Source organism: Parastagonospora nodorum (assembly GCF_000146915.1).
Source record: "Parastagonospora nodorum SN15 chromosome Unknown scaffold_6, whole genome shotgun sequence".
Classification (NCBI taxonomy): Eukaryota; Fungi; Ascomycota; class Dothideomycetes; order Pleosporales; family Phaeosphaeriaceae; genus Parastagonospora; species Parastagonospora nodorum.
In genome coordinates this window covers 1,460,823-1,480,485 of record NW_001884554.1, presented here as the reverse complement: position 1 = coordinate 1,480,485, position 19,663 = coordinate 1,460,823, and the positions used below count along the sequence as shown (strand labels likewise).

General features: G+C 50.5%; 9 protein-coding genes across 9 annotated transcripts; 4 read left to right on the top strand and 5 right to left on the bottom strand.

The window, feature by feature from the left end:
* Positions 1-780: 780 nt before the first annotated feature.
* Positions 781-1,737, top strand: SNOG_04772 (hypothetical protein; the record flags this gene model as incomplete). Its single annotated transcript, XM_001795133.1, has 2 exons — positions 781-1,135; positions 1,202-1,737. 2 exons carry the CDS (start codon positions 781-783, stop codon positions 1,735-1,737), a joined length of 891 nt encoding a protein of 296 aa, XP_001795185.1.
* Positions 1,738-2,702: 965 nt separating this feature from the next.
* Positions 2,703-3,235, bottom strand: SNOG_04771 (hypothetical protein; the record flags this gene model as incomplete). The annotated part of the gene is made up of 2 exons (XM_001795132.1): positions 2,703-3,014; positions 3,140-3,235. The coding sequence occupies 2 exons, from the start codon at positions 3,233-3,235 to the stop codon at positions 2,703-2,705; spliced, it is 408 nt and encodes a 135-aa protein (XP_001795184.1).
* A 677-nt stretch (positions 3,236-3,912) lies between these two features.
* On the bottom strand, positions 3,913-4,770 carry SNOG_04770 (hypothetical protein; the record flags this gene model as incomplete). Its single annotated transcript, XM_001795131.1, has 2 exons — positions 3,913-4,075; positions 4,184-4,770. 2 exons carry the CDS (start codon positions 4,768-4,770, stop codon positions 3,913-3,915), a joined length of 750 nt encoding a protein of 249 aa, XP_001795183.1.
* Positions 4,771-6,612: 1,842 nt separating this feature from the next.
* On the top strand, positions 6,613-6,850 carry SNOG_04769 (hypothetical protein; the record flags this gene model as incomplete). The annotated part of the gene is made up of 2 exons (XM_001795130.1): positions 6,613-6,655; positions 6,750-6,850. The coding sequence occupies 2 exons, from the start codon at positions 6,613-6,615 to the stop codon at positions 6,848-6,850; spliced, it is 144 nt and encodes a 47-aa protein (XP_001795182.1).
* A 1,827-nt stretch (positions 6,851-8,677) lies between these two features.
* Positions 8,678-14,460, top strand: SNOG_04768 (hypothetical protein; the record flags this gene model as incomplete). Its single annotated transcript, XM_001795127.1, has 4 exons — positions 8,678-8,718; positions 8,786-10,265; positions 10,290-13,089; positions 13,139-14,460. 4 exons carry the CDS (start codon positions 8,678-8,680, stop codon positions 14,458-14,460), a joined length of 5,643 nt encoding a protein of 1,880 aa, XP_001795179.1.
* On the bottom strand, positions 9,129-10,560 carry SNOG_20047 (hypothetical protein; the record flags this gene model as incomplete). The annotated part of the gene is made up of 3 exons (XM_001795129.1): positions 9,129-9,373; positions 9,415-10,285; positions 10,306-10,560. The coding sequence occupies 3 exons, from the start codon at positions 10,558-10,560 to the stop codon at positions 9,129-9,131; spliced, it is 1,371 nt and encodes a 456-aa protein (XP_001795181.1).
* Positions 11,291-13,081, bottom strand: SNOG_20046 (hypothetical protein; the record flags this gene model as incomplete). Its single annotated transcript, XM_001795128.1, has 1 exon — positions 11,291-13,081. The coding sequence occupies one exon, from the start codon at positions 13,079-13,081 to the stop codon at positions 11,291-11,293; it is 1,791 nt and encodes a 596-aa protein (XP_001795180.1).
* An 881-nt stretch (positions 14,461-15,341) lies between the features above and the next one.
* SNOG_04767 (hypothetical protein) lies at positions 15,342-16,925 on the top strand (the record flags this gene model as incomplete). Its single annotated transcript, XM_001795126.1, has 1 exon — positions 15,342-16,925. One exon carries the CDS (start codon positions 15,342-15,344, stop codon positions 16,923-16,925), a length of 1,584 nt encoding a protein of 527 aa, XP_001795178.1.
* Positions 16,926-17,239: 314 nt separating this feature from the next.
* Positions 17,240-18,723, bottom strand: SNOG_04766 (hypothetical protein; the record flags this gene model as incomplete). The annotated part of the gene is made up of 4 exons (XM_001795125.1): positions 17,240-17,561; positions 17,656-18,397; positions 18,465-18,632; positions 18,681-18,723. 4 exons carry the CDS (start codon positions 18,721-18,723, stop codon positions 17,240-17,242), a joined length of 1,275 nt encoding a protein of 424 aa, XP_001795177.1.
* Positions 18,724-19,663: the final 940 nt, after the last annotated feature.

Below are 19,663 nucleotides of genomic sequence, written 5' to 3'. Positions count from 1 at the left end.
GTGTTATTATTAGATATTATATTAAGAGATAGAATTTAGTAGACGGTTTAGCAAAAGTATCTAGCTAAACTATATATCTAGCTACCTGTAAGGTACGTTACTAATAAGAAAATCTTTTCTATTAATCTACGGTTAATAAACTTTTCTTAGCATTACTTAAACTATATAACTTTTTTTAGTAATTTACTATAGACTTTAATAAATATAGTAAGCTTTATTATATATTTTAATACTCTATAAGAGCTAAATATTCTAGAAATTATATAAAAAGTTAAAAAAATTAAGAAAAAAAGTATAACCTTAACCTACATTACGTCTCTATATTATATAATACTTAACTATAACCTAATCTATATCTATTTGCTACTTTGCTTTTACTTTAGCTAGTCTACTCTAGGCTAGTATATATGCTAGCTTAGTATCTATACGCCTTATAGTATATATAGCTAGCTACTTTCTTTTCTTAGTAGACTCTTTATCTACTATTCTATCTTTAGTTAAATATAAGTACTTCTTATTAATCTAAGCTCTCTATGCCTGCAGTCTACCTTATAGTATCTAATAACGCTATATTATCTGATATTCAGCAGACATCTAGACGCTTTAAAAGTTCCTCTTAAGAATGTGGGACTGATACCGGTACTCTTTTAGCGTACCAAATTACTACGAAACCTAATTATTTCGCTTATCATGCACACAGAACGCACAGAACGCACAGAACGTACAAAACGACTACGGGCCTTGTTCTCTACCTCACTTTTCTATCAAATTGACATAACTATGCCCGGCTTCATTCTGTGGCCCTTTCGACGCCAAAACTCCCGCACAACTCAGGACGCAAACGAGGCACACACTCGCCCGATGGTTCAAACACCCCAACCCGCGCCATCGGAGGAAGCGCCTCCAAAGTATACCACCATCGCCACAAATCTTGCTAAGTTGTCCATCTCGGAACTGCCCTCAGGAGACAAAGCTCGCCAAGCGCTACACGAGGTGGAATGGCGTGGGCCAGCTGAGGGTGCAAAGCCACTATGCGCAAGCGTGCGGTTAGATCGCTGCATCATAGAGATTATCGCCTTGACATTCCACGCCGACTTCGATGCGCTCAACGACGCTTTGCACGGCGACAACGGAGGTTCGAATACGAACACCATTTTGACGGAAAGTGAACGTACAACTCTGACCTCGCTATCGCATGCAGTAGCCAACGCGAAGAGGTGGATGGATGCCGAGTGCCCTATACCTGCCAAAAACAAGGAATACCTATTTGATGCTCTCATCAAACCTGGCGCCGACAAGTGGTGCTTTGCAGATTTCACGTTGGATCTGTTCGATTGGTATGGCGGGACCTTGTCTTATCCGGTGCCATGGGGTCAGACTATTCCAGGCATCTTTGCCATCAACGACGATACCCGTTTACACTTGCAGAAGTCCGAACCATGTGAAACTACCGACTGGGCTGTGGATCAGAAGCCCAAGCAGTCGATGGAAGCATTCCTACAAGCCATTCACGAGTGTAGTCCTAATAAGAAGGTGCAAATTGTGCTTGAGCAGGCATTCGAGGAATACCGATCACGGTTTGCGTATGGTGCCGTGAAGAAGTCGGTGACATATTGGCCAATCAGGAAAGGCTACACTAAACTCTTGGAATTGATTGAAGCAGAAAAGAAGAGGCCAGGGAGAACTGAACGATGCAGTAAATGGCGATGCTTTTGTGCACAGAATGAGTCATGCTAAGATTAGGATGATGCAAACCTGACAAAGTCTGGGACGTTTACTTAAAGGGGAGAAGGTAAGAATGGGGTAGCTCGAGTTGAGCTCTGTTTCGACTAGTTATGAGTTATGGGAGACGTGCGAATTTAAGATGTGAGAGCGGACGGGCTGTTTGTAAAGCACCAATCCCGTTAATTATTAACCACGAGAACTAAAGGCCTGCTACCGTCTGCTCAAACACGCAAGAGCATTACATACAAAATTTGGAGAAGACTGTATCGCGTGACTGCCTTCCATCTGTGAACGAATTGAGAAATGACGTATGTATGGAGCAACATTCGCTATAGGAGTAGTCTGATACTGCATCCGCTTTGTTGTGATCGAGAACCGTTTCCATATCTTGGGAACCCTTAAGCGGAAGTGATAGATGGATGTCGCTTTTGCTTACAAGTTTAATCGCGTACGAGCCAACTGTCCGAACTCTATCCTGTGGAATAGTGAATTTTACAAGCCGCAAGACTGCCACCGCATGTGAGTATATGGAAGCGCAGAGCAAACCATTGGACACCTTTCGCCGCCTGTACCAGATAATTATTCATCGCAACCTTGGTGTGCCTCTACCTATTCTCCTCGAGGAAAGCGCCCTGATCCATTGTTGGGTTCTGGTCTCGTCATCCCAGCGTAACCTCGATCGGACTTGTTGCGTAAGTTTCCCATATTTGTTTTGGGACCCAGCCACATGCTCGCCTACATGCTATTCCCTCTTTACGCTCGATCCGAAAAACATTGTAGAACTCGCATCGCACTTCTTCCAGCTTTTCATGATTTTGAGATGGTGGGAAGCTACAAAGCAGCTCCTGCAACGATCCCTTACGGCCCATACGGTCGAAGAATTGTTGTCGAAAAAGATGATGAGGATCTTGTGGTAGTGGTGTTGCCTGTCTCTGTTCCATGAATATGTTGCGGACTACCATCCAGCGGCCTTCCTTCTATATCAGGCTGTCGAACCAATCTGCATCATCATCATCATCATCATCATCATCATCATCATCATCATCATCATCATCATCATCATCATCATCATCATCAGGGAATCTTTTCCTCGCCTGCTCATCTATGCGTTGAATAAGTTTCTGCACTGAAAAGTCTCCCCTAGGTATCTCTCTGCTGAAAGCCGTTTCAATGTCGGAAAGCAAAGCTGCCTTCCCTGGATCGTTGATCCAAGAGGATTCATAAAGTATCAGATCAAAATGATCACGATCGCGATTATTGTACGTATCCGTCAATGTCTCGAACACTCTCTATTCCATGGATGCCTACATGTCCTTTGCATTCGCACTTCCTGTTGAGATCGCGATGAGTTCAATTTGTGATGTTCTATCGAATTCTTTCCAATTCGGTGCCCTAAGCAAGCCTGCAAATGCACCATTGGGTGCATGGAGAACCAGGATAGGGCAGGTCTCTTCCCTTGGACCGCGCGCAAAGACGGGGTTCTCGAAAACTGGCATGTGTGGGAGGCCATCTTGTTCGGCGAGATCTTCTCTTTCTAGTATTGTTGCGACGTGAAAATAAGCCGCAGTGGTTGTACATGCCAAGTAGTTCGGTGTGATTATATGTCTCTGTGTTGGCAAGTCTTGCTCTACCAGTATTGGCTGCCTGAACTGTACCCTCTCATCTTTAGCATGCACAAAGATTGTATCCGCTTCTTGCGAGGTTTCGTGGCGCCTCCAGCCTTAAGGGATGTCAACATCTGTGGAGAAGGCTACCTATCTGTCAAAAGAGGCTCTTGGACGCGACTGGATTGGAGAGTATCCAAGATCTGCCAATCAACCAGGTTCCTCGTGCTCCAGCTTCCAGCCACCTCTCGACACCGATTTGCGCCAATGTAGGAAGGCCTGAGCGAAGACTGGTGGGGTCGACCAAACATTGCCACCCGCACCATGCCCATGATGGTAAGCTGGAAAGTACCTCACCACCGTCGCATCGATCTACACGGCGACTTGCGGCTCCAAAGGGCTGTCAAAGAAGAGTATGGTCCAGAAAAGCACACGGCAGACCTGAAATGAAGCCTCCAGGGAACGACGGTTCCAGTGCCTCAAGGATGGCTTTGATGCCTTTAAGTGTATCTTGTGGACAGCTGAATGCTCGACCGTTATAGGGACAGATTAGATCAAGGTAAAGATTAAATTTGGGCCACCATCATGTCGAGAACAGACTTCGGCTCTCTGTATCGAATGCTTTGACATACGCGACATGACCAGGGTGAAGGTCGACTGCATCCCATACGGAATAACGACAGTCCCATAGGAGACCCTCATCAACAAAGACGACACATCTATTGCACAAAATCTGCTCCTGGTAGCTTGAGATGTCAGCATTTTGGTAATGGTATCAACAAAGAGAAACGTAGGTCCTGAATGTATGGCATTGGTTTTTCTTCAACCAATATGTCAGACAAGTAGTAACCCACCAACCCCGCGAAGCCCACTTGGATTGCGCAAGACGTCCATATCGATCACGAGTAATTCTGGCGTGGCTTCTTTTACTCAGCTCTGGAGGGGCATCCCCCAGCCCACGTTCGAGCGCAGGAGCCTCTTGAGCCGAGAACATTGGCCAGCCCATTGTCGATCTCATTGCATACATGTCCTCCGAAGCTGCTGCAATTATAGTCAAGAATGCGCTAGCATAGATCTTGTCCATTACCGCGACTTGGCTTAGCGTTCCCCCGTCACCCAAATTGTTCTGCACGATGCAAAGCCTGTCAACCCAAAGATACCTCTCGTTGAGGGCCAAAATAAGCTCGATGGCGTGCTTTATCACGGCTGGTATGCGTTGCTTATTTTCTTCCCGCTGAAGGTACCCCGGATTCTGTAGGTCTACCAAGGTTGTATCGTTGAGAAGCAAAGTCTGTGGGAGGGAGAGTGGAGCAGTTCGGTCATTCTTGACGAAGAGGTCCTCGTCGAAAGGCTGCATCTGAGGGTTATCAGAATCGGCTCGAGACCAAACGTAGCTGAGAGCCACGTAGCGATGCGCAGAGATGCCTGGCACGATACACATCTGGTGCGTATCAATTAGCCATCGTAATACCTCTTCGGGCTCCCTCTGTATCGCAGAAGTTTGCACACAAAAGCCTCCATGCAGCCTGCCACAGGACTTGATCCATTCCAGAATTTGCGTGACGTGTTTCAATGGGGTTTCGCTACTTTGGTAGCTAGACTGCTGTCTGGAGTCCATCAGATAGACACAATTTGGTGATCGTCTCCTGAAAGTGGTGTATCGGGTTCGATGCAAGTGTACTGTTTGATGGACTTGTATAGATGGCCCCCAATATCTTTTGCCTAAATCCTTTGGCGATGTTCAGCCAGGATGCGCCGTGCAACATGGGTCTGAAAATTTAGGTTAGGTTACCATTCGCATAGCCGATATGATCAAGATTAAGAGCGAAAAGGGTGAGGGTCTATAGTCATAGGAAATATCTGCCCTTGCACTTTGCGTATCACAACTCTGCTTCCTCCAATTACCGACTATCAAATGGTGGCTACGCAACACATCCTACATGCGGAATTTTCTTTCACGGGTGCCAGGAAGTGGTCGAATTACCATTATGTTTATCAACTTATGACAAGAGTTACGGTCAAAATCCTTAAAGAAGTAGATGTAGTCACTTGAGTCAATATAGTCGGCTGGATGAGTGTTGTTGTCGCGCTTGAAAAGGGTAACGGTCGCTACATCAGCGATCTAAGTAATAATGACAGTCGTGTCAGAGCGAATGCCTGAGGGGGCAAGAGCAAACACAGAGCTCGTCACTGTGGTAATGCGAGAGGGCTGTCCATTGCAACTGCCGAAATCTTTCTGGCACTTCTTCGCAACTTCGCGGAAGTCCTTGGTGATATCGCAGTTTCTAGACACTGCTGTTCATAGCCCAGTGATCTCTACGCGTCTGAAGCTAGAATACCCATACTGGGAGCAACAGTCACCTTATTCGCTGCCCTGGCGCGTTGTGCCTCCAAAATTCTCTTTACAACGCGCAGTCAATGACACAAACTGTTCTGACGCAGCTTCAACACCTAAGGCAGCGCAGAGCTGAATGATAACGACCGATGTGAAGGGCATGTTGACGAATTAGACTCGACTGTTGTGGGAATGCTGAACTGGAGTCGCGTGCAAGGACAGTCAGTTTGGCCTCCTGATATACTCCATGCTGCCGCACGCACTTCTTATGATCTGAGCAGAGACTAGTGAAATTATCTGGGTTTGCGCTAAAACGTTCGATAGTCTCGTTGCTCTTGTTCGTCTTCGGATATAGAGGTTCTCGAATCTTGATTTTCGTAATTGACTTCCTATTGAAATAACATCGAAACTAGTAAAACTATGGAAATTGTAAGTCGCGGTGATAGAGGCTAAGTTTCGCAGATTAGGATTAAGCTAGCTTTTAGAGCACCTAAAGTCTTTTTAGTTCAGGAACTAGAATCTGTGCTGAGGAAATACAAGCAAGGCGCGCCCATGTCGCAGAAATTCTCTTTTTAGAAGATCTTCTATTGATGAGAGGGACGAGTTTAGGCCGTGACCATCATTACAGCGATCACAACTAGAGTTCGATGTTTTAACAATTATACTCTTTGCAGCGCTTTTCGTTACATCATTTTGTGACCTTCTGTTGGGGTACTCCCTAACGGTGTGATTATAATCAATTACCAGTTATATGTCTTGCTAGCTCTAGGGCCTTGCAGCGCTAGACACGGGCAAACATAAATACGGCGCTTTTCTACTGAGGGATGAATTCCATGCAGGAATTGAGGACTCTATCCTTCAAGGGAACTAAATCAGCAATGGTGGTAACAGACCATGGCTAAAGGCCATTGCACTCGACTGGCGGGAGTTGAAACAGCTGTGTGAATCATGATGATCTCTACAAGGTTGTTGGACGTGGCCATTCGGGATTGTAAGTGCCGTTGATACTGGCGCGAGTAAGAATGGACATCACGCTTGTTGAGAGAGGTGAATGCATCTACCTCGATTGCTTACTGGTGTCGTAGATGCCGAAGATGGTGGCGGCGTGTTGCGCTCATTAGACGCTCGATCCAAGTTTGACAGGAACGATCCTTATAGACATCATTCGTTCTTTGAGCCACACTGAATTTTCCAAGAGTAACGCGAGCGGTCGCGACTACCTTCAAGTGCCTCGCTGCCATAACAGGGCCGGAAACCGACATGGTGCAGTATGTAACTGATTTATAGCTACATGCCGTGTTGGAGATGTTCTGGTATCGTCTTGCCATTCTGAAAGAGTTCTTCTCAAAGATCATGTTCTAGAGAATGCTACATGTCGGAGTGCGGAACAGCTGCAGTAATGCTTTCATGTGAAAGTAGGATTCCACGACGCGCGCGAAAGTGTTAACCTTGGTAATGACAGGAAGCGTGGATTATTTTGGCGGTCTACAGAATGCAGCGAGCGTTTGGAGCCAAATGTGGCAACGACCTAGACGGACTGGCACGACGCGAAGTCTAAAACCCGCCGGCACGCGCGTAGAGGCCGCTTATTAGCCTTTTTCACCGTTCACCTTGTTGGCAACACTCTTCGTGCACAATCCGTATGCAAATGTCCACGTAAGTGATGTCTCGATAGGTGCTGGAACGAGAAGCCCAAGCGTCACTTCGTAACTTGTTGATAAGCGAGATTAGTGGTTGAGCACGGGCTTTTACCTTACGATTTGGATAAAAACCTTTTCCGCCTTCTGTGCATTCTTCGGCTTGCAATACCTTAAGTTCATTCTTAACCGGGCGCTATCATCGCACGTTGTTCGTTACTCCTGGTCCGTTCGCATAGCGACTTCAATCGCGCCTCATCGCTTTAGGGACATACTCAGTTTGGTGGAAGAGAGAGCTATTCGTTCCATTGATACACTAGGTTCACCTATCAATTACTGATCAACTAGATTGCCAAGACCACAATGCGAAATCCACTCGCAGAATGCGGGTGAACATCGTCAACAGATTACATCAGCCACGATGCGATGATGCCCGGAATTTTACTCCCGCAGAAAGGATGCGAAGATAAATTACAATCCGAACACTCGTAACGACCCTCGCGCGCCAGGGACATTGGAATTCGCGATAGTGCAGTTCTTCGGGCCGATACCGACACATTCCCACCACGTAGGAATGCACACTTTCTGGATAGTCGCTATATAGTCAGAGACTTCCAGAGAATGCAAGGCAGGGAATCCAGGTTGCCATGTCACCGTGGCCATCTGTGGATCCGATGGCATCCTCAACCTTGCGACATTCTCTACTTTGGGCTTTGTGCTTTTCTCCGATCGCTCTCGGCCTTCCCGGTCCATCAATCATCAACAAAGCGGGAGGAAGAACTGAAAATGTTCAGTCATTTCATGATTCAGCAGACCTAGAACAAGGTTTTGCTCTCGAAGGTAGACGAACTGTGCTAGCCAGGGCTGCGGCAATTGTAAGTTTACAAAGTTAAACCACTCGTCTTACCCATATCATTTTCCTACAAACACTATCTCAAAAAGGCTGCTGGTACGACAGCCTCACATATGCGTTTTTTAATTCACGGTTGTACTCACTCATCATCACCCTATTCACTTCGGCTTCGAGGAAATCAACTGACCGTACATGCAGACGCCTAGCAACACATCAGTGGCAGGCTTCACATATTCAGGGTGCTACAGCGATGCCAGTAATGAACTCGCAATTACACCACTGTATCTTCTGAATGCTAAGAGTTATGTTTCGGCCTCATCTATGACCTGGGCAGCATGTACTTCATTCTGCGTCGGCTATCAGTATGCAGGAATCAGTGGCGGCTCGACGTGTCGATGCGGTAACACCTTCACATACGCTTCCAGTCCCGCAGCCGATTCGCTCTGTGTCGCAGTTTGTTCAGGGAACACGGCTCAAACCTGTGGTGGCGTGAACCGACTCACCGTGTTCCGTAACTCAAATTATGGAAGCGGAGCCTCGTCATCTGTACTACCTTCTGTGGCAGTCAGTTCAGTGGCATCGTCTCTTCAGGCACCGACAACATTTGTGTCATTGGTCTCTTCGGCCTCAGCCCCCCGCAGTTCGACAGCGGCTGCGTTGCAGGGATTACCAGCTTTCTCGTCGCCTTTGATACCTCTCGTACCAGTGTCTTCACCAGCTGCTGTGATAGGCCTCGCTCCGCTTCAGTTGTCGTCGCTTGTATCAAACGTCGCGCCACCTTTATCATTATTACCATCAGCACCCGTTCTTTTAGGAACCTCCGCTCCACAGTTCGCATCTCCGGCGGCTTTAGTTCCAACATCGCTATTGGCATTGATCCCCTCATCACCACTTGCAGCTGTGTTCTCAACACCAGCAATACCTGCAGCATCACTGCAATCATTGCAGCCTGTGCAGATAGCTTCGTCTCTCCCTCAAATATCACCGGCGAGCTCAATTATACCCAATGTGGTACCAGTGGTGGAATCAGTGCTCTCAGGTCTACGTCCAGTATCCTTGCCGTCGATCAACTTGCAAACTTTGGTGCAATCTTCCATCGCTTTGCCACCAGTCTCGATTCCCAGCCTTCCCGCGAGCGTGGCGAGTCTAGCATTGCCATCGCTTGGATTTCCAGCATCAAATGTTCTACCTTCAAACGCCGTGCCGACGAGTTCGCTGCCTATCGCACTCCCTGTTCCTACCCTGCCAGGGCTACCATACAGACGATATCTTCACTCGCCCTGCTATCACTATCAAATGTGCCAGCGGTATTGCCGCTGATCTTTCCATCGATCGCTTCGCCAGAGGTATCTGCGCTGCCTTTGATTGCAGCGTCTTCTCTCGCAGCGCCTTCTCGAGGGGCCCCTTCTATATCAGTTCCAGCTCTAGCACTACCCTCTGTGGCACTGCCCTCACTCTCCTCGCTGCCCTCTGTGGCTCTTCCATCTGTGGCAGTCCCTTCTGTGGAATTCCCCTCGCTGCCCTCTGTGGTACTTCCATCTGCGGCACTGCCCTCTGTGGCCCTTCCATCTGTGGCGATCCCCTCGCTGCCCTCTGTGGCGCTCCCCTCTGCGGCACTACCCTCTGAAGCCCTTCCATCCGTGGCACTTCCCTCGCTGCCCTCTGTGGTACTTCCATCTGCGGCACTGCCCTCTGTGGTTCTTCCATCTGTGGCACTGCCCTCGCTCCCCTCTGCGGCACTGCCCTCTCTCTCCTCTGTGGCACTCCCCTCGCTGCCCTCTGTGGCTCTTCCATCTGTGGCAGTCCCTTCTGTGGAGATCCCCTCGCTGCCCTCTGTGGTACTTCCATCTGCGGCACTGCCCTCTGTGGCCCTTCCATCTGTGGCGATCCCCTCGCTGCCCTCTGTGGCGCTCCCCTCTGCGGCACTACCCTCTGAAGCCCTTCCATCTGTGGCACTTCCCTCGCTGCCCTCTGTGGTACTTCCATCTGCGGCACTGCCCTCTGTGGTTCTTCCATCTGTGGCACTGCCCTCGCTCCCCTCTGTGGCACTGCCCTCTCTCTCCTCTGTGGCACTCCCCTCGCTGCCCTCTGTGGCTCTTCCATCTGTGGCAGTCCCTTCTGTGGAGATCCCCTAGCTGCCCTCTGTAGCACTGCCCTCTGTGGCAGTCCCTTCTGTGGCGCTCCCCTCTGCGGCACTGCCCTCTGAAGCCCTTCCATCCGTGGCACTTCCCTCGCTCCCCTCTGCGGCACTACCCTCTGTGGCACTCCCCTCTGTGGCTCTTCCATCTGTGGCACTCCCCTCTGTGGCTCTTCCATCTGTGGCACTCCCCTCTGTGGCTCTTCCATCTGTGGCACTGCCCTCTTTGGTTCTTCCATCTGTAGCGCTACCCTCTGTGGCTCTTCCATCTGTGGCGCTGCCCTCTGTGGCGCTGTCCTCTATAGCACTTCCATCCCTATCGGTTGCAGAACTACCGGCCTCGCCCAGTCTCCCAGGAGTACAGCTTCCCTCAATTCCAGATGTCTCAGGACTGCCAGAGATAACGATTTTGCCCAGTGTGCCAGCACTTCCAGGAAGTCTAGACAACCCAGCAATCCCGTTGAGTGCAGCAGTTCCCGACGTCCCGACCTTGCCGAAAGTATCCGGGATTCCATCAATTACGATACCTAGTGTACCGTTGCCATCTTTAGCATTGCTCAGCGATCCACTAGGGAATGTCCCAACGCTCTCAGGTGTGGTCGCATTGCCAGATATTCCATCAATATCCGGGCTTCCGGTACTGCCATCGATTGCACTTCCTTCATTTGTTTCGCCATCACAGGTACTTTCTAATATCCCGGAGATCCCAAGCATCCCAGAAGCGTTGCCTTCGCTTAGCTTGCCTGCACCAGCTGAATTGCCAGGCAATTTGCCCAGCATCCCAACCGATCTCCCTAACCCCGCGTTGCCAGACTTCTCAGCACTGCCTTCCGTTAACCAGCCTAATGTTCCAACACTTCCTACAGGATCGTTGCCGAATATACCGGAGTTTCCCAACTCTTGCAGTTCCCTCTTTTGCACTCCCCAGAAGCTCCAACACTTTCCACTAGTTCCTTCCCTAAAGGTACCAGAGGTTACAAATTTTACCCGTCTCTGTCGCTACCAGTCCCTCAGTGTGCCTTCGCCTACACTACCGGACGTGACAACGTTGCCAGAGATCGATCTCCAATCCGCGCTGCCTGGTCTTGATGCTCTAGCCTCGGATGTGGCAGCAGGTGTTCCTGGTCTACCTTCAGCTGGAGTGCCAGGTTCTCCAAGTTTGCCATCTATTGGCGTACCGCCAGTCGTATTGCCATCCGAACTGCCAAGTAAGCTCCCAGAGCTACCGAATGTCCCGGAATTACCTTCAAACCCGCTTTCAGATATACCAGCACTGCCATCAGTCACCTTTCCAAGCCTACAACTTCCTGCGTCGCTACCGGAAATATCTGCACTTCCTTCGCTTGGATTACCTAACAGCCCTGCACCACTGAATGGCCCAGAGCTCCCATCGGGTATACCAGCAGGAGAGCTGCCAGTGTTTCCAGTTCTGCCATCTATTCCTGTACCGTCGGTCTTTTTACCATCTGGGCTACCTATTGGACTGCCAGGACTCCCCTTGGTATCCGATGTTCCTGGACTGCTTTCAGAGACACTGCCATCTGTCGCTTTACCAAATCTAAGTGTGCCTTCAGTTGCACTACCGTCTGACCTACCCAGCGAACTCGCAGATCTACCCCTGGTTACAGATATCGCAGGTCTTCCAGAGGCTCTGCCGTCTCTGGTTGTGCCAAGCTTAAATTTGCCGTCGGCCGCGCTTCCAGCTGGCGTGCCTACTGCGTTTCCAGGGCTACCGTTAGTATCGGATGTCCCAGAACTACTCTCAATCGCACTGCCTTCTCTATCTGTGCCAGAAGCTCCATCCGCTCTGCCATCGCTATCAATTCCAGATCTAGAGCTGCCATCGGTCTCACTGCCATCTGAGTTAACCAGCGGACTGCCAGGACTTCCTTTGGTAACAAATCTCTTAGAAATACCTTCCGTTGCGCTGCCTTCTGTGGCTGTACCAGAGTTCCCATCAGCCTTGCCATCATTGTCGATACCTGACCTCAGTCTGCCGTCAGTTGCCCTGCCTTCTGTGGCTGTACCAGAGTTCCCATCGGCCTTGCCATCATTATCGATACCTGACCTCAGTCTGCCGTCAGTTGCCCTGCCTTCTGTGGCTGTACCAGAGTTCCCATCAGCCTTGCCATCATTGTCGATACCTGACCTCAGTCTGCCGTCAGTTGCCCTGCCTTCTGTGGCTGTACCAGAGTTCCCATCGGCCTTGCCATCATTATCGATACCTGACCTCAGTCTGCCGTCAGTTGCGCTGCCTTCTGTGGCTGTACCAGAGTTTCCATCGGTCTTACCATCATTGTCGATACCTGACCTCAGTCTGCCGTCGGCTGCGCCTTTGCCTGACGTACCAATCGAGCTACCAGGCCTCAGCTCAGATGTGCCAGAGTTTCCTTCAGTTGCGCTACCCTCTCTGCTTGTCCCGGAGATACCATCAGCTCTTCCATCGTTACCGGTATCGGACCTAAGCTTACCTCCGTTACCATCAGCAATTTCTCCGGTCGGTTTGCCAAATGCAGCATTACCATCTCTCGCAGTACCAGATCTGCCAGCACTACCATCGTTGGCCGTACCTGATCTGACAGCACTACCATCGTTGGCCGTACCTGATCTGACAGCATTGCCGTCGTTGATTGCTCCTGACCTAACAGCACTGCCATCGTTGGCCGTACCTGATCTGCCAGCACTACCATCGTTGGCCGTACCTGATCTGACAGCATTGCCATCGTTGGCCGTACCTGATCTGCCAGCATTGCCGTCGTTGATTGCTCCTGACCTAACAGCACTTGCCATCGTTGGCCGTACCTGATCTGCCAGCACTACCATCGTTGGCCGTACCTGATCTGACAGCATTGCCGTCGTTGATTGCTCCTGACCTAACAGCACTGCCATCGTTGGCCGTACCTGATCTGCCAGCACTACCATCGTTGGCCGTACCTGATCTGACAGCATTGCCATCGTTGGCCGTACCTGATCTGCCAGCACTACCATCGTTGGCCGTACCTGATCTGCCAGCACTACCATCGTTGACTGTACCTGATCTGCCAGCACTACCATCTCTGCCTGTATCTGATCTGCTAGCACTACCATCGTTAGCCGTACCTGATCTGACAGCATTACCCGCACTGCCGTCTCTAGGAGTGCCCGAAGTTTCAGGATTGCCATCTCTAGCTGTACCTGATCTGCCGGCACTAACATCGTTGGCTTTACCTGGTCTAACAGCACTACCATCTCTAGGAGTGCCCGGAGTTTCAGGATTGCCATCTCTGGCAGTACCCAATTTTCCAGCATCGCCATCTCTGGGAACACCCAATGCTGTAGCATTGCCTTCGCTGGGACTACCCGGTATTGTTGCTTTGCCGTCCTTGGCAGTACCTAATGTTGCAGCTCTACCGTCTTTGGTAGTGCCCAACGTTCCTTCATTACCGTCTTTAGCAGTGCCCGATGTCACAGTGTTGCCATCTCCGGTACTACCAGACATTCCGGTTTCCTTACCAACATCCGGTTTGCCAGTCGCCGCACTTCCATCCATTGCGCTACCAAGTATTCCAGCAGCACTACCTTCGCTCTCTTTACCTAGCTTAGGCGTGCTTTCACTTGCCGCACCAGCGATCCCCGCACTTCCATCGCTGGGTCTACCATCAATCGCAGTGCCCTCACTCCCTAGCCTATCTCTCCCGGCAGCACTACCTTCGCTCGCTTTACCCAGCCTAAGCGTGCCTTCACTTGCCGCACCAGCGATCCCCGCACTTCCATCGCTGGGTCTACCATCAATCGCATTGCCTTCACTCCCCAGCCCATCTCTCCCAGCAGCAATCCCCGGAGCACCTACTCCCTTGAATTCAGACCCAGAGATCTTCCCCACGCCAACGCCCCGCCCTGGCGTTGTCGAAAGCGGTGTCGTTCTCGAAGGCTCTTATTCATACGTCTTCTACTCAACCGGTATCGTCAAAGTGGCTGGCTCTTACCTCGTTCCCAAAGCCGGACAGTTCATTGGCTTCTTATCGGATGATACTCTGGTCGGACTATTTGCTGATGGTCTGCATATCGGGGAGCATTTGATTGCGTTCCCTGATGCTTATTTGAAGTTGCTTTTGAAGTACCGTCTTCAAGTCGCGCCGCTGGAGCTTTTGGACAGTCTACTGCCCGATGATGATGGTTCAGGGAAGTGATTGAGGCGGTGATTCTATGCGAGACAATAAGTCTTGAACCTGATTTAGTGGTGGGTTTGGATCGTGTAGATGCACGTTGATGGAGATTCCTTCGTCATTTTCACTTACTGCAGTCACTTTGACATATGAGTAACGCTTTACAAATTGGAAACGCCATTTTACTGCAAACTATGTTTCCTGCGAGATGATAAATGCGCGATTGAATTTAGTTTGTACGAAATCGTATCGTGCTATAGCTGCCTCCCCATGGGCTTGCCGAATCTCAAGCAGCGATGACGACCAGCAGACCCCGGAGCCAGGGAGTAGATGAAGCACTCCTGCTCCACCAAAATATGCTTTCCGCATTTCCACCGACGATCTAACTTAGGAATGTGTACAATACCTATCACGCGATCGCCATCGACGATGCCAACACAAATTCAGTCGTTTCCACATCTCGATCCTCGCCGAAGCTCGCCACAGAGATCTTTCCTTATCAATCCATCCCCCAAAACGTACATCGCAAAATTATGACTGATCGATTCTTGCCATACATGCGAAACCACGCACTCGGCTTAGCCTAGCTGCATCCGGCACCTCACCCACACGCGTCGAGGTCGTCGATCGTGGGGATATGGGGGAAATCTCATCAGCGCTTCCCTTGGGCGTGCGTTGGCGAACATCGAGCTGGAATTACATGTATGATAGGTCGTACTTTGTACTGACTGCATGCAACGGTAAGGGTCATGTCGTGCGACCACATTCATGCTGCCTAAGCACAGGGATAGTGAGTCTCTCCGCACGAGGCTGAAGGTGTAATTTTGAGGATAAAGCAAGAAGAGATATTGCGGTTTGACCTGTTTTTTTCGAGAAGCAAGCAAGCTGTACTTGAGTTTTTCACAATGGCGCTTCAAGTCTATCTCATCGCACTCTCATCCTTCATCCTCCTGGCAGCAGTTCGACTATACCAATACAGCAAGCTATCCTCCCGCCCCGCAAATTACCCCCCTGGGCCCAAAACCGTCCCGTTTTTGGGCAACTTGCACCAGGTCCCGGTGAATCGGCCGGAACTCAAGTTCACCGAGTACGCGCACGAATTTGGGGCGATTACCGGTCTCAAGCTTGGATGCCAGAACCTCATTCTTCTTAACACGTGGCAAGCGGTGCGCGACCTTATCGAGCAGAAGGGCGCGATTTACTCGTCTAGGCCGTTTAATGCGGTCGTTGATATCGTCGTTCCGAAAGGCGAGAATCCTGCACTGAGTCCTTACGGCGACTTATGGCGAAGTCAGCGCAAGCGCATTGTGGAGTACATTGGTGGTGAGAGGACTGATAAGATGAAGCCTGTACAGGATGCCGAATCGACGCAGATGATCTACGATATGATGAACCGTCCGGAAGATTTTGAGCGGCACGTTGATCGCAGCTTTGGTGCGGCTATTCTCGCGACAGTGTTTGGTCAGCGCGGGAAGACCATGGATCCTGGTGGCAAGCTAGATAGTTTTTTCAATGTCCAGGCTGAATGGACTGTATCGTTGGGTGCAACTGCATCTCCACCGTTGAACAATTTTCCATTCTTGGGCAACATACCCGACTGGCTGACGCCATGGAAAGGATGGAAGGATAGAGCCTTGTTTATCAAGAGAGAGCAGGAGCGAGTTTATGGTGGCCTTGTGAACGAGGTAAAAGAGAGACTAATGGGGGGTGAAGAATCAGAGTGCTTTGTGGCGACAGTCCTGAAGACTCGAGAGAAAGAGCAGTACACTGACAACGGGCTGGCGCACCTGTCTGGCGTGCTACTCGAAGGGGGTGCAGAGACATCTGCAAGCTCGGTGATGGTCTTCATCCTGGCCATGGCTGCATTCCCAGAGGTGTTGGCGAAGGTGCAGGAAGAAGTCGACCGCGTTTGTGGAACCTCGAGGATGCCAGGAGAAAATGACGTTAGTAGCTTGCCCTACGTCAGGGCCGTAATGTTGGAGGTTCTCCGATGGAGGCCGATCGCACCACTAGGTGTTCCGCATAACACAGTGAGCGAAGATACTTATGGAAGCTACACCGTGCCAGCCGATACCGACATCATTGTCAACGCTTGGCGAATCAACCACGACGAATCGTTCTACGATGAGCACGAAAGATTCAATCCTGAGCGATACATGCAAGATGAGTATGGACGTGGCGAGTTTGCGCGAATGCAAGATATCAAAGGTCGCCGACTGAATTATTCATTCGGAGCAGGTCGACGTGTCTGTCCCGGTCAGAGGTTTGCTGAGAATAGCTTGATGATGCATTATGCAAAATTGGCATGGGCGTTTGAAATCAAACCTACCGGGGAATTGCCGGTGGACAATTGGAACGATTGGACGGATGGACTGATCATTCGACCGAAGCACTTGCAGGTCAGATTCGAGCTGCGAGGTGGCAGGAAAGAAACGATTAAGCAAGCGTGGTTGGAGGCGGACGATTTCTTGCGACAGTTCGAAGTCTGATATTGTATCCCAGATGGCGGTAGTCACTTCCAGAAATCAATTTCATGCAAGGTCCGCGCAACAAGACAACTCTTTTGTCTTGAGTTTGTTTGAGCTGAAATCATTTGGAGCGAGACTAACATGAGATTTGTTATTGTGACGGCCCGCAAGTTGGTCAAGAATGCCAGCACGATGATGGGCCCGCGTCGAGCAAAACAAGTGAGCGTCAGATGAAGGGAACGTCTGCAGGCAGCCTCTACGGGCAATTACGATTAAAGACTACTAGTTTTCAACGCGATTCGCTATCGCAAGACGGTGTCTTACAGAAGATACGTTTATGCCCATGCGCCGACTAACGCCATCAGCGCAGCGCCGCTCACAACACTAGCGCAAGCTTGCAATCGTCGCTTCCCCTTCAAAACATGGTAGCTTTCGTCGCTGAGAAAGTCCTCGGCAAGAAGCTCGACTAAGCCGGCGAACAGCAAAAGACCGCTGGATATGGCATTCATGAAACCAACGGTGAGCAGTCCAACTTGACTCGCAGGGTCATACAAGGTGTGGATGGCGAGCCCTATTGCCTGGCCGATTGGTGTGGTGGTGCCATATGCCAGTGCCATCAACCAGGGCTTCATTGATCCAGCAGGGAATTTGATAGCACTGATTCGCGATCCAAGAGCGAATCCTTCGAAAGTTTGATGGAAGGAGATTGCAACCAGTAGAACGGCAAAAGATAGTGCCCGTGGCAACTGACAATGCCATGCCGATGAAGACGCTGTGGAACAAGATGCCTGCCTCGAGCAATAAGCACTGGAGCAGCAGTTTTTGATTCTGCGCCTCGGTCTTTTCAGGTGGTTCTGAGTGGTCGCGAGGATGATGGGCCTGCTTATGGGCTTGGGAATGCCGCAGTAGACTGGAGTCGTCTTGGTCATCCTCCACTTGCGGGCCAAGCTCTTCTGGGCGAATCTCAAGATCTGAGCCATCACTATCAACCGAATCGCGAGCTACACCACCGTTGGCATGAGGAGGGTTCGGTGTCATTGGTGATGCCAACGAGGGCGATCGGTTCGCCATCAAACCGTCCGAGGAGCCGATATCGTGCAACACGATTGGAGGTACAAGACCGTTCGCCGCCGATGTGCCATTGCTATACCTGCCATAGCTATGGCTTTTCTTGTGTCGTGGCCGTGTAGGAGCATCGTGATTGGCAGGTCGCAAGCTTTCATAGTCGGCCGAATGTGAATGTCCCGCACCTTTGGATGCAAAGAACATTTCGATGGCAACAACGACAAAGACGGACGTCATGGCTATCAGGCCCGGCATGGCCGAGTAGCCATGATTCCAGAAGTATGGCAGACATGGGTCGGTGAGGGACTCGAAGGCAGTGGGTAGCAGGTGCACGAAGGCTGTCGCGATAAGGACACCGGTTCCAAAGTGCCGTGAGAGGAAGAGAAACTGGTGAGGTATGGGAATGCTGGGGAAGCGCTTCACAATTACTGGGAACGAGCAAGCTGCAGGACGAGTCAGCTTGTGATCATCATGGCCAAGCACGGCCATGCATACCTGCGGTGCTCAATGTGAGGATCAGGAAGAGAGCAAACACGTGTAGGGATGTGTTGTAGTGTCCTTTGCCTCCCTTGGTTCCGCAGGCTGGTCGTTCCTGCCCATCTTGCTGTCTTCGGTGGAGTTCGGCTCGCAGCAGGTGCGTCGGAATCTCTGAGTACAACAGGCCTGTATGTGTATTCCAGTCAGTTGAGGGCCGCTAGCATTTTTCCATACACGCTGACGGAGACTTGCCTGCGAGGTTGTGGCCATCTATCATTGCGGAGGTTGCGGCGTCCTGCGAGAGAGACGGAGCGTTCGCCGGTGGTGCTTCCCCAAGGCCGCCGGATCGGAGCGGCTTTGTTCCAGTCAAGCAACGCGCCGACAAAAGCCCACGACCTCAACACACGACCTCAACTATGGCGGACGGAGTTGTTTGCGACGCGTCGACCATTACCGCCCATGACGATGCGCGATGCCAAGCATGCGTCTTCCGTGTCCGGGATAGCAACATCACCATGTCAATGGGCCCGAAAATGGTCTTCGCTGGACAAGGAAATTAGGCGAAAAGCAAGATGATAGACACATGGCAATGAAAACTTCTGGACATCGCGTGATGAACAATGGCTGACAATGTCCAGAATGCGAAAAGTCGAAGTGTGTTGTGACACGACCTCGGGATGCGCATTCAATCAGCCGTTGCAGCCTGTTTGGTGCCGAGCCTTTTGTTGTCTGCTCCGATTCGCAACGACTGGAGATCCTCACTTGAATCTGCAACATTGCGCGTGACGTAGGTATTTGCAGAAGAAAAAATCCCAAGTTTGAGAAGAAGATGCCGCCCCTCTGTCATGCCACCCTTACAACGACATTGCCGGGGCGGAATCACAACCTGCATCTTTGTACCAGTGTAGTCCATGTGTACGCAACACTATACCCGGGCAGCTACGGCGAATATTGGCCTTGAGAGCGAAAGCCATTATTTGGCCACAACACTATCCTGTTCATCAACTTTTGCATGCCTTCCGAGACTCGCACTTAGAGACTTCCACAACAGCAAGGCTAGCTAGCTGCACACGAGTACACGACGAAAGCGAAACGCGACCATCGGCGACCAGCACCCTGTCGTTTTCAAGCTCGCTTCTGCAGCCTAACACATATCGGGTCATTGATAGTTCCACGTCTCTACCCCTCCGAGCACTTCACTCTCGCATCTCTGCGAC